Below are 13,471 nucleotides of genomic sequence, written 5' to 3'. Positions count from 1 at the left end.
TCGGGCCCTGGTTCAACCACACTTGGAATATTGTGTTCAGTTCTGGTCGCCTCATTATAGGAAGGATGTGGAAGCTTTAGAGAGGGTGCAGAGGAGATTTACCAGGATGCTGCCTGGACTGGAGGGCATGTCTTATGAAGAAAGATTGAGGGAACTAGGGCTTTTCTCATTGGAGCGAAGAAGGATGAGAGGTGACTTGATAGAGATGTACAAGATGATGAGGGGCATCGATAGAGTGGATAGCCAGAGACTTTTTCCCAGGGCGGAAAGGGCTATCACCAGGGGGCATAATTTTAAGGTGATTGGAGGAAGGTTTTGGGGAGATGTCAGGTAGGTTCTTTACACAGAGAGTGGTGGGTGCGTGGAATGCACTGCCAGTGGTGGTAGTAGAAGCAGATACATTAGGGACATTTAAGCAACTCTTGGATAGGTACATGGATGATAGTAGAATGAAGGGTATGTAGTTCGTTTGATCTTAGAGTAGGTTAAAGGGTCGGCACAACAACGTGGGCCGAAGGGCCTGTACTGTGCTGTACTGTTCTATGTTCTATGTATTTTGGGTCTTGGGGGTGGGGGGGGGAACGGGGTGGAGATTTACAGTCCTGGGAACTGCCGATATAATCATTTATGAAACCTTCTGTCGAACACAAAACAGAAAATATGAAACTTTAATTTGCACATGAAAAGGTGAGGAAAGTACAGAACACCGATATGCAGGGGGTAGTGCACAGCGGAATCTTCAAAGGACTGACAGTGGACATCCATTACACATCCCCCATTCCCAAGATCCCACATCCTTTTTGCAACCTTTTCTTTTCACCCCCCTTCAGGAAGTGTCCCCCAGTGAGAGTCAGCTCCTTCAGGAAGTGTCCCCCAGTGAGAGTCAGCTCCTTCAGGAAGTGTATCCCAGTGAGAGTCAGCACCTTCAGGAAGTGTCCCCCAGTGAGAGTCAGCTCCTTCAGGAAGTGTCCCCCCAGTGAGAGTCAGCTCCTTCAGGAAGTGTCCCCCAGTGAGAGTCAGCTCCTTCAGGAAGTGTCCCCCCAGTGAGAGTCAGCACCTTCAGGAAGTGTCCCCCAGTGAGAGTCAGCACCTTCAGGAAGTGTCCCCCAGTGAGAGTCAGCTCCTTCAGGAAGTGTCCCCCAGTGAGAGTCAGCACCTTCAGGAAATGTCCCCCAGTGAGAGTCAGCTCCTTCAGGAAGTGTCCCCCCAGTGAGAGTCAGCTCCTTCAGGAAGTGTATCCCAGTGAGAGTCAGCACCTTCAGGAAGTGTCCCCCAGTGAGAGTCAGCTCCTTCAGGAAGTGTCCCCCAGTGAGAGTCAGCTCCTTCAGGAAGTGTATCCCAGTGAGAGTCAGCACCTTCAGGAAGTGTCCCCCAGTGAGAGTCAGCACCTTCAGGAAGTGTCCCCCAGTGAGAGTCAGCTCCTTCAGGAAGTGTCCCCCCAGTGAGAGTCAGCTCCTTCAGGAAGTGTCCCCCCAGTGAGAGTCAGCACCTTCAGGAAGTGTCCCCCAGTGAGAGTCAGCTCCTTCAGGAAGTGTATCCCAGTGAGAGTCAGCACCTTCAGGAAGTGTCCCCCAGTGAGAGTCAGCTCCTTCAGGAAGTGTATCCCAGTGAGAGTCAGCTCCTTCAGGAAGTGTCCCCCAGTGAGAGTCAGCTCCTTCAGGAAGTGTCCCCCCAGTGAGAGTCAGCTCCTTCAGGAAGTGTCCCCCAGTGAGAGTCAGCTCCTTCAGGAAGTGTCCCCCCAGTGAGAGTCAGCACCTTCAGGAAGTGTCCCCCCAGTGAGAGTCAGCTCCTTCAGGAAGTGTCCCCCAGTGAGAGTCAGCACCTTCAGGAAGTGTCCCCCAGTGAGAGTCAGCTCCTTCAGGAAGTGTCCCCCAGTGAGAGTCAGCACCTTCAGGAAGTGTCCCCCAGTGAGAGTCAGCTCCTTCAGGAAGTGTCCCCCAGTGAGAGTCAGCTCCTTCAGGAAGTGTCCCCCAGTGAGAGTCAGCACCTTCAGGAAGTGACCCCAGTAAGAGTCAGCACCTTCAGGAAGTGTCCCCCAGTGAGAGTCAGCTCCTTCAGGAAGTGTCCCCCCAGTGAGAGTCAGCTCCTTCAGGAAGTGTCCCCCAGTGAGAGTCAGCACCTTCAGGAAGTGTCCCCCAGTGAGAGTCAGCTCCTTCAGGAAGTGTCCCCCAGTGAGAGTCAGCTCCTTCAGGAAGTGTCCCCCCAGTGAGAGTCAGCTCCTTCAGGAAGTGTCCCCCCAGTGAGAGTCAGCACCTTCAGGAAGTGTCCCCCAGTGAGAGTCAGCTCCTTCAGGAAGTGTCCCCCCAGTGAGAGTCAGCACCTTCAGGAAGTGTCCCCCAGTGAGAGTCAGCTCCTTCAGGAAGTGTCCCCCAGTGAGAGTCAGCACCTTCAGGAAGTGTCCCCCAGTGAGAGTCAGCTCCTTCAGGAAGTGTCCCCCAGTGAGAGTCAGCACCTTCAGGAAGTGTCCCCCAGTGAGAGTCAGCTCCTTCAGGAAGTGTATCCCAGTGAGAGTCAGCACATCCACTGCCCTAGTGTCGAGACCCCGGGTCAGTGGCTCTCCCACTCCTCGGCTGTGTGTTTTGAGACCCCCGGTCAGTGGCTCTCCCACTCCTCGGCTGTGTGTTGAGACCCCCGGTCAGTGGCTCTCCCACTCCTCGGCTGTGTTTTGAGACCCCCGGTCAGTGGCTCTCCCACTCCTCGGCTGTGTTTTGAGACCCCCGGTCAGTGGCTCTCCCACTCCTCGGCTGTGTGTTGAGACCCCCGCTCAGTGGCTCTCCCGCTCCTCGACTGTGTGTTTTGAGACCCCCGGTCAGTGGCTCTCACCCCCCCTTGGCTGTGTGTTGAGACCCCCGCTCATTGGCTCTCCCACCCCCACCTGCCGTGTTTTGAGACCCCCGCTCAGTGGCTCTCCCACCCCTACCTGCCGTGTTTTGAGACCCCTGGTCAGTGGCTCTCCCACCCCCACCTGCTGTGTTTTGAGACCCCCGCTCATTGGCACTCCCACCCCCACCTGCCGTGTTTTGAGACCCCCGCTCAGTGGCTCTCCCACCCCTACCTGCCGTGTTTTGAGACCCCTGGTCAGTACTTCTCCCACTCCCCTCTGTGTTCAGCCCAGGCCCTGCAGTCCAGCTGAAAGGAGCCTGCAGTCAGTACTTGCGCCGTTGAAAGATTCCCCGGGATCGGGTCGGACTGGCCCTTTGCTCCCCGTCCAGCTCAAAGATGTCTTTTCCAGTTTTCATCATCTGCTCTTCAATCTTTTTGTGTCTCTTCATGTCCGACAGAACCTTATCCAGGCGGGCCTCCCGCCTCTGCGTCCGGTTCGAGCTTCCTGAAGAAGGAGATGCCGGGAAAATCATTAGGGAGGAGGCTGTGGGATGTGTGGGGTCAGCAGACTGACCTTTCACCCTCTGGGCCCAGGGAGAGGGGACGATGGGTGTGTGGGGGGGGGGGGGGGGGGGGGAAACTGTCATCTCACTGCCAGAATCACAGCAGCCATATGGGACACAGGCACAGTCCCCAAATTCCCCCAACCTCCAAGGTGGGCTCAACCCCAGACATGCCACTATTTTACCCAGCCCCCAGCAATCCCCTCTCACCTGGAGGCCTCCGTAAGCCAAAATACGACTTCTGGGGCGTGGGTTCATCGTTGAAATCAAATTCTGTCGGCACTTGAGGTCTGGAAAAGAGAGAGAGAGAGAGAGAAACACAGACGCTGTGTTCCTGTCACTGGGAAAAACATTCAGGATCAGACCACAAAAGACAAATAAAGTATTTGTTTAAAGTCTCTGCCATTTCCTTATCCCTGTTATAATTTTTTCCGTCTCTGTCTCTTGGGGAGCCATGTTTTCTTTGCTCCATAATTTGTTTTGTTTAGATTAAGACCCGAGTTCCGGACTTAACTAAGTCGCCCTTAAGCTCATTATAAAATTCTATTATGATCACTCTTCCCCGGAGGCCCCTTTACTACAAGTTTATTAATTAACCCGGTCTCTTTGCACAATACTAGATCTGATGTAGCCTGTTCCCAAGTGCTTCCTCGACATACTGATCTAGGAAAACAATCTTTTACGCATTGCATGAACTCGTCCTCCACACTATTACAGCAAGTGTGGTTTGCCCTAACTATATGAGGATTAATGTCCCCTATGATTACTGTATTGCCCTTGTTACTTGTGCCTCTAATTTCCTGATCTATACTCTGGCCTACACTATAACTACGATTAGGAGCCTGTAAACTGCTTCTCACCAGTGTTGGCTGACACTTGATGTTTCTGAACTCCACCCAAAGTGATTCTACAACTTGGTTTTCTGAGCTAAGGTCCTGTTTTTCTGCAGTCTGTATCCCAGTGCCTCTTCCTTTTTGCCTCTCTCTTCTAACACTTGAGCATCATTTTATTTATTCTCTTGTGAATGCTTTGCGCTTCCAGATATGGTGTCTGCAGCTTTGACTATTGTCTTTCCCTGACATCACCCTGGTCACTAATGCCCTGTCACTTTCGTTACACTCTCTGCTCCTTCCTGACCCACTCTGCCGACTTTCACCCCAATCACAACTCTGCCCGACAGCCTTGACATTTCCCCGCTCCCCCCCCCCCCCCTCAAAGTTTTTGAATTTACGCTTTCCCCGAGTCCTCCCTCTTCAGAATGCCCGAGTTATTCGATTCGCCGGGTCACCGGACCGAGACCAATTGAAGCAGAGCCTCCCCAACAATGTGACAGCTCCCTTTTATCAGTCCTGCTGCCAGGGGCCCAGGAATCGAAGCCTCTGCTTCCTATCCCACACTTTCAGCCACACGTTTAACTCTCCAATCTGTTTGTCCCTATGCCAATTTGCTGGTAGCTCAGATAACAATCCAACAATCGTGACTGACAAACTCCTGCCTTTTAATTTAGACCGTAGCTCTTCAAACTCCACAGCGGAGCCTCACTCCGAGTTCCACCTCTGTCTTACTTTGTTGCTTCCTCTTCTTCCGCCTCTTCCTCCTCGTCCTCCTCTTCCTCCTGTGGATCTGCCTCAGGGGTGGGAGGACGGCGGGGCAGGAGTCGCATGCTCAGCTCCAGCGTGCCCTGCTCCGTCAGGATCTCGTACATGTGGCGGATTTCCTGGGGGCTGGGGCTCCATCCATCCGGATTCTCCACATCCTCGTCACTGCAGTCGACACACCAGGCATTCTCGCTGTCCAGTGTCAGCTCCTCCAGGCTGACCGCAGGCCCCGGATCCTCGGCCTGCATGGCCCACCGGAGAACAGTCTGCACTGCACCAACAGAGCTGGGGAGGTGGGGGGGGGAACCAGACACACAACATCAGACAATGGGCAGGCAGTGGGAGGACACAGAGAAACCTCTCAGGGTAGCACGTGGGCTGCAAATAGTGGCAGTACAGGGGGGTGTAAATACACCCATAGGGGGAAGGGGCAGTACAGGGGGGTGTAAATACCCCCATTGGGGCAGTACAGGGGGGTGTAAATACCCCCATTGGGGGGAGAGGCAGTACAGGGGGGTGTAAATACACCCATTGGGGCAGTACAGGGGGGTGTAAATACACCCATAGGGGCAGTACAGGGGGGTGTAAATACACCCATAGGGGGAAGGGGCAGTACAGGGGGGTGTAAATACACCCATAGGGGGAAGGGGCAGTACAGGGGGGTGTAAATACCCCCATTGGGGCAGTACAGGGGGGTGTAAATACACCCATAGGGGGAAGGGGCAGTACAGGGGGGTGTAAATACCCCCATTGGGGCAGTACAGGGGGGTGTAAATACACCCATAGGGGGAAGGGGCAGTACAGGGGGATGTAAATACACCCATAGGGGGGAGAGGCAGTACAGGGGGGTGTAAATACACCCATAGGGGCAGTACAGGGGGTGTAAATACACCCATAGGGGGAAGGGGCAGTACAGGGGGGTGTAAATACACCCATAGGGGGGAGAGGCAGTACAGGGGGGTGTAAATACACCCATAGGGGGAAGGGGCAGTACAGGGGGGTGTAAATACACCCATAGGGGGGAGAGGCAGTACAGGGGGGTGTAAATACACCCATTGGGGCAGTACAGGGGGGTGTAAATACACCCATAGGGGGAAGGGGCAGTACAGGGGGGTGTAAATACACCCATAGGGGGAAGGGGCAGTACAGGGGGGTGTAAATACCCCCATTGGGGCAGTACAGGGGGGTGTAAATACACCCATTGGGGCAGTACAGGGGGGTGTAAATACACCCATAGGGGGAAGGGGCAGTACAGGGGGGTGTAAATACACCCATAGGGGGAAGGGGCAGTACAGGGGGGTGTAAATACCCCCATTGGGGCAGTACAGGGGGGTGTAAATACACCCATAGGGGGAAGGGGCAGTACAGGGGGGTGTAAATACACCCATAGGGGGGAGAGGCAGTACAGGGGGGTGTAAATACACCCATAGGGGCAGTACAGGGGGGTGTAAATACACCCATAGGGGGAAGGGGCAGTACAGGGGGGTGTAAATACACCCATAGGGGGGAGAGGCAGTACAGGGGGGTGTAAATACACCCATAGGGGGAAGGGGCAGTACAGGGGGGTGTAAATACACCCATAGGGGGGAGAGGCAGTACAGGGGGGTGTAAATACACCCATTGGGGCAGTACAGGGGGGTGTAAATACACCCATAGGGGGAAGGGGCAGTACAGGGGGGTGTAAATACCCCCATTGGGGCAGTACAGGGGGTGTAAATACACCCATAGGGGGAAGGGGCAGTACAGGGGGGTGTAAATACACCCATTGGGCCAGTACAGGGGGGTGTAAATACACCCATAGGGGGAAGGGGCAGTACAGGGGGCTGTAAATACACCCATAGGGGGAAGGGGCAGTACAGGGGGGTGTAAATACCCCCATTGGGGCAGTACAGGGGGGTGTAAATACACCCATAGGGGGAAGGGGCAGTACAGGGGGGTGTAAATACACCCATAGGGGGAAGGGGCAGTACAGGGGGGTGTAAATACACCCATAGGGGGAAGGGGCAGTACAGGGGGGTGTAAATACACCCATAGGGGGAAGGGGCAGTACAGGGGGGTGTAAATACCCCCATTGGGGCAGTACAGGGGGGTGTAAATACACCCATAGGGGCAGTACAGGGGGGTGTAAATACACCCATAGGGGGAAGGGGCAGTACAGGGGGGTGTAGATACACCCATAGGGGGAAGGGGCAGTACAGGGGGGTGTAAATACACCCATTGGGGCAGTACAGGGGGGTGTAAATACACCCATTGGGGCAGTACAGGGGGGTGTAAATACACCCATAGGGGGAAGGGGCAGTACAGGGGGGTGTAAATACACCCATTGGGGCAGTACAGGGGGGTGTAAATACACCCATAGGGGGAAGGGGCAGTACAGGGGGGTGTAAATACACCCATAGGGGGGAGAGGCAGTACAGGGGGGTGTAAATACACCCATAGGGGGAAGGGGCAGTACAGGGGGGTGTAAATACACCCATAGGGGGGAGAGGCAGTACAGGGGGGTGTAAATACACCCATAGGGGGGAGAGGCAGTACAGGGGGATGTAAATACACCCATAGGGGCAGTACAGGGGGGTGTAAATACCCGCATAGGGGGGAGGGGCAGTAAAGGGGTGTAAAAACCCCCATAGGCGGGAGGGGCAGTACAGGGGGTGTAAATACCCCCGTGGGGGGAGGGGCAGTTAAGAGGGGTGTAAATACCCCCATAGGGGGGCAGGGGCAGTACAGGGGGGGTAAATACCCCCATAGGGGGGGAGGGGCAGTACAGGGGGTGTAAATACCCCCATAGGGGGGGGAGGGGCAGTACAGGGGGGGTAAATACCCCCATAGGGGGGGGGGAGGGGCAGTACAGGGGGGGGTAAATACACCCATAGGGGGAAGTGGCAGTACAGGGGGGTGTAAATACACCCATACGGGGAGAGGGGCAGTACAGGGTGGTGTAAATACACCCATAGGGGGAAGGGGCAGTACAGGGGGGTGTAAATACACCCATAGGGGGGAGAGGCAGTACAGGGGGCGTAAATACCCCCATTGGGGCAGTACAGGGGGGTGTAAATACACCCATAGGGGGGAGAGGCAGTACAGGGGGCGTAAATACACCCATAGGGGGGAGAGGCAGTTCAGGGGGGTGTAAATACACCCATAGGGGGGAGAGGCAGTTCAGGGGGGTGTAAATACACCCATAGGGGGGAGAGGCAGTACAGGGGGGTGTAAATACACCCATAGGGGGGAGAGGCAGTTCAGGGGGGTGTAAATACACCCATAGGGGGGAGAGGCAGTTCAGGGGGGTGTAAATACACCCATAGGGGGGAGAGGCAGTACAGGGGGTGTAAATACACCCATTGGGGGGAGAGGCAGTACAGGGGGGTGTAAATACACCCATAGGGGGGAGAGGCAGTTCAGGGGGGTGTAAATACACCCATAGGGGGGAGAGGCAGTACAGGGGGGTGTAAATACACCCATAGGGGGGAGAGGCAGTTCAGGGGGGTGTAAATACACCCATAGGGGGGAGAGGCAGTTCAGGGGGGTGTAAATACACCCATTGGGGCAGTACAGGGGGGTGTAAATACACCCATAGGGGGGAGAGGCAGTACAGGGGGATGTAAATACACCCATAGGGGGGAGAGGCAGTACAGGGGGATGTAAATACACCCATTGGGGCAGTACAGGGGGGTGTAAATACACCCATAGGGGCAGTACAGGGGGGTGTAAATACACCCATAGGGGGGAGAGGCAGTACAGGGGGATGTAAATACACCCATTGGGGCAGTACAGGGGGATGTAAATACACCCATAGGGGGGAGAGGCAGTACAGGGGGGTGTAAATACACCCATAGGGGGGAGGCAGTACAGGGGGGTGTAAATACACCCATAGGGGGGAGGCAGTACAGGGGGGTGTAAATACACCCATTGGGGCAGTACAGGGGGGTGTAAATACACCCATAGGGGGGAGAGGCAGTACAGGGGGGTGTAAATACCCCCATAGGGGGGAGAGGCAGTACAGGGGGTGTAAATACACCCATAGGGGGGAGAGGCAGTACAGGGGGGTGTAAATACCCCCATAGGGGGGAGAGGCAGTACAGGGGGGTGTAAATACACCCATTGGGGCAGTACAGGGGGGTGTAAATACACCCATAGGGGGGAGAGGCAGTACAGGGGGGTGTAAATACACCCATAGGGGGGAGAGGCAGTACAGGGGGATGTAAATACACCCATAGGGGGGAGAGGCAGTACAGGGGGGTGTAAATACACCCATTGGGGGGAGAGGCAGTACAAGGGGGTGTAAATACACCCATTGGGGGGAGAGGCAGTACAGGGGGGTGTAAATACACCCATAGGGGGGAGAGGCAGTACAGGGGGGTGTAAATACCCCCATTGGGGGGAGAGGCAGTACAGGGGGTGTAAATACCTCCATGGGGGGGAGGGGCGGGGGCGGTACGGGGGGGGGGGGGTGGTGTAAATACCCCCATAGTGGGGGGGGAGGGACAGTACAGGGGGGGTGTAATTACCCCCATGGGGGGGAGGGGCAGTAGGGGGGGGTGTAAATACCCCCATAGGGGGGGAGGAACAGTACAGGGGGGTGTAAATACCCCCATAGGGGGGGGGGGGAGGGACAGTACAGGGGGAGTGTAAATACCCCCATGGGGGGGGAGGGACAGTACAGGGGGGGTGTAAATACACCCATAGGGGGGGAGGGACAGTACAGGGGATGTAAATACCCTCATGGGGGGAGAGGCAGTACAGGGGGGTGTAAATACACCCATTGGGGCAGTACAGGGGGGTGTAAATACACCCATAGGGGGGAGAGGCAGTACAGGGGGATGTAAATACACCCATAGGGGGGAGAGGCAGTACAGGGGGGTGTAAATACACCCATAGGGGGGAGAGGCAGTACAGGGGGGTGTAAATACCCCCATTGGGGGGAGAGGCAGTACAGGGGGTGTAAATACCTCCATGGGGGGGAGGGGCGGGGGCGGTACGGGGGGGGGGTGGTGTAAATACCCCCATAGTGGGGGGGGAGGGACAGTACAGGGGGGGTGTAATTACCCCCATGGGGGGGAGGGGCAGTAGGGGGGGTGTAAATACCCCCATAGGGGGGGAGGAACAGTACAGGGGGGTGTAAATACCCCCATAGGGGGGGGGGGAAGGGACAGTACAGGGGGAGTGTAAATACCCCCATGGGGGGGGAGGGACAGTACAGGGGGGGTGTAAATACACCCATAGGGGGGGAGGGACAGTACAGGGGATGTAAATACCCTCATGGGGGGAGGGACAGTACAGGGGGGTGTAAATACCCCCATAACGGGCAGGGGCAGTACAGGGGGGAATAAATACCCCCATAGGGGGAGGGGCATTACAGGTGGGTGTAAATACCCCCATAGGGGGCAGGGGCAGTATAGGGAGGTGTAAATACCCCCATCGGGGGCAGGGGCAGTACAGGGGGTGTAAATACCCCCATCGGGGGCAGGGGCAGTACAGGGGGTGTAAATACCCCCATAGGGGGGGAGGGACAGTACAGGGGGGGTGTAAATACCCCCATAGGGGGCAGGGGCAGTATAGGGAGGTGTAAATACCCCCATCGGGGGCAGGGGCAGTACAGGGGGTGTAAATACCCCCATAGGGGGGGAGGGGCAGTACAGGGGAGGTAAATACCCCCATAAGGGGGGGGGAGGGACAGTACAGGGGGGTGTAAATACCCCCATAGGGGGGGAGGGACAGTACAGGGGGTGTATGTACACCCATAGAGGGGGAGGGACAGTACGGGGGGTGTAAATACCCCCATAGGGGCGGGAGGGACAGTACAGGGGGGTGCAAGTACCCCCATTGGGGCAGTACAGGGGGGTGTAAGTACCCGCATGGGGGGGGCAGTAACGAGGGGTGTAAATACCCGCATAGGGGGGGTGAGGGGCAGTAAAGGGGGGTGTAAATACCCCCATAGGGGGGAGGGGCAGTACAGGGGGTGTAAATACCCCCATAGAGGGGGAGGGACAGTACAGGGGGTGTAAGTACCCCCATTGGGGCAGTACAGGGGGGTGTAAGTACCCCCATTGGGGCAGTACAGGGGGGTGTAAGTACCCCCATGGTGGGGGGGGGGCAGTAACGAGGGGTGTAAATACCCGCATAGGGGGGGAGGGGCAGTAAAGGGGGGTGTAAATACCCCCATAGGCGGGAGGGGCAGTACAGGGGGTGTAAATACCCCCATGGGGGGGGGGGAGGGGCAGTACAGGGGGGGTGTAAATACCCCCATGGGGGGGGGGGGGTGGGCAGTACAGGGGGGTGTAAATACCCCCATAGGGGGGGAAGGGCAGTACAGGGGGGTGTAAATACCCCCATGGGGGGGGAGGGGCAGTACAGGGGGGTGTAAATACCCCCATGGGGGGGAGGGGCAGTACAGGGGGGTGTAAATACCCCCATGGGGGGGGAGGGGCAGTACAGGGGGGTGTAAATACCCCCATGGGGGGGAGGGGCAGTACAGGGGGGTGTAAATACCCCCATGGGGGGGGCAGTACAGGGGGGTGTAAATACCCCCATGGGGGGGGGAGGGCCAGTACAGTGGGGTGTAAAGACCCCCATGGGGGGAGGGCCAGTACAGGGGGGTGTAAATACCCCCATGGGGGGGGGGGGAGGGCCAGTACAGGGGGTGTAAATACCCCCATGGGGTGGAGGGGCAGTACAGGGGGTGTAAATACCCCCATAGGGGCGGGAGGGGCAGTACAGGGGGGTGTAAATACCCCCATAGGGGCGGGAGGGGCAGTACAGGGGGGTGCAAATACCCCCATTGGGGCAGTACAAGGGGTGTAAATACCCCCATTGGGGCAGTAGAGGGGGTGTAAATACCCGCATGGTGGGGGGGGAGGGGGAGTAACGAGGGGTGTAAATACCCGCATAGGGGGGAGGGGCAGTAAATGGGTGTAAAAACCCCCATAGGCGGGAGGGGCAGTACAGGGGGTGTAAATACCCCCGTGGGGGGAGGGGCAGTTAAGGGGGGTGTAAATACCCCCATAGGGGGGCAGGGGCAGTACAGGAGGGTGTAAATACCCCCATAGGCGGGAGGGGCAGTACAGGGGGTGTAAATACCCCCATGGGGGGGGAGGGGCAGTACAGGAGGGTGTAAATACCCCCATAGGCGGGAGGGGCAGTACAGGGGGTGTAAATACCCCCATGGGGGGGGCGGGAGGGGCAGTACAGGGGGTGTAAATACCCCCATGGGGGGGGGGAACGGGCAGTACAGGGGGGTGTAAATACCCCCATGGGGGGGGGCAGTACAGGGGGGGTGTAAATACCCCCATGGGGGGGGGGAGGGGCAGTACAGGGGGGTGTAAATACCCCCATAGGGGGGGGGAGGGGCAGTACAGGGGGTGTAAATACCCCCATAGGGGGGGGGGCGGTACAGGGGGGTGTAAATACCCCCATAGGGGGGGAGGGGCAGTACAGGGGGTGTAAATACCCCCATGGGGGGGGGAAGGGGCGGTAAGGGGGGTGTAAATACCCCCATGGGGGGGGAGGGGCGGTACAGGGGGTGTAAATACCCCCATAGGGGGGGAGGGGCAGTACAGGGGGGGTAAATACCCCTATAGGGGGGGGAGGGGCAGTACAGGGGGGGTAAATACCCCCATAGGGGGGGAGGGGCAGTACAGGGGGGGTAAATACCCCCATAGGGGGGGAGGGGCAGTACAGGGGGGGTAAATACCCCCATAGGGGGGGAGGGGCGGTACAGGGGGTGTAAATACCCCCATGGGGGGGGAGGGGCAGTACAGGGGGTGTAAATACCCCCATAGGGGGGGAGGGGCAGTCCAGGGGGGGTGTAAATACCCCCATGGGGGGGAGGGGCGGTCCAGGGGGTGTAAATACCCCCATAGGGGGGGAGGGGCAGTACAGGGGGGTGTAAATACCCCCATAGGGGGGGGAGGGGCAGTACAGGGGGGGTAAATACCCCCATAGGGGGGGTGGGGCAGTACAGGGGGGTGTAAATACCCCTATAGGGGGGGAGGGGCAGTACAGGGGGTGTAAATACCCCCATAGGGGGGAGGGGCGGTCCAGGGGGGTGTAAATACCCCCATAGGGGGGAGGGGCGGTCCAGGGGGGTGTAAATACCCCCATTTCAATTAAAAACCCCCCATCAAGACAATTACCCCTCTCACCAACCCCACTTCCGGCTTCGCACCGGAAACGCTCCGAACGCCGAGCCCCGTTCGAAAACCAACGGCCGCGGTGCGTGGCGGCGACGTCACCGAAAGGGAGAAGGGGGCGGGGCACAACCGAGAGGCGACGTCATGGAAAAGCACGTCACCAATAGTGCGGTGTGGGGGGGGGGGGGGGGGGGGGGGGAGGGGGGGGTGAAATAGGGGACGGGGAGGCGTCAACAGAGGAAAGAGCCAATGACACGGCCGGGCAAAGGTCACGGGGCCTGCAGGTGGCGGGGCGATATCCGGGCGAGAAAAAAAAGCAAAAGCGTTGTATTGAAAATAAAATAAAGGATCCCCGTCC

At 57.6% G+C, this 13,471-nt stretch overlaps 1 protein-coding gene across 1 annotated transcript; it reads right to left on the bottom strand.

Annotated features, from left to right (window-relative positions):
• Positions 1–654: 654 nt before the first annotated feature.
• pagr1 (PAXIP1 associated glutamate-rich protein 1) lies at positions 655–13,282 on the bottom strand. Its single transcript, XM_068028510.1, has 4 exons — positions 13,130–13,282; positions 4,952–5,269; positions 3,597–3,676; positions 655–3,328 (listed from the first exon to the last, which is right to left on the bottom strand). Exons 2-4 carry the CDS (start codon positions 5,230–5,232, stop codon positions 3,147–3,149), a joined length of 543 nt encoding a protein of 180 aa, XP_067884611.1. The 5' UTR covers positions 5,233–5,269; positions 13,130–13,282; the 3' UTR covers positions 655–3,146.
• Positions 13,283–13,471: the final 189 nt, after the last annotated feature.

Source organism: Heterodontus francisci, unplaced genomic scaffold (assembly GCF_036365525.1).
Source record: "Heterodontus francisci isolate sHetFra1 unplaced genomic scaffold, sHetFra1.hap1 HAP1_SCAFFOLD_1030, whole genome shotgun sequence".
NCBI lineage: Eukaryota > Metazoa > Chordata > Chondrichthyes > Heterodontiformes > Heterodontidae > Heterodontus > Heterodontus francisci.
Note: the sequence above shows the minus strand (reverse complement) of the source record. Positions and strands in the feature narration are given on the sequence as shown.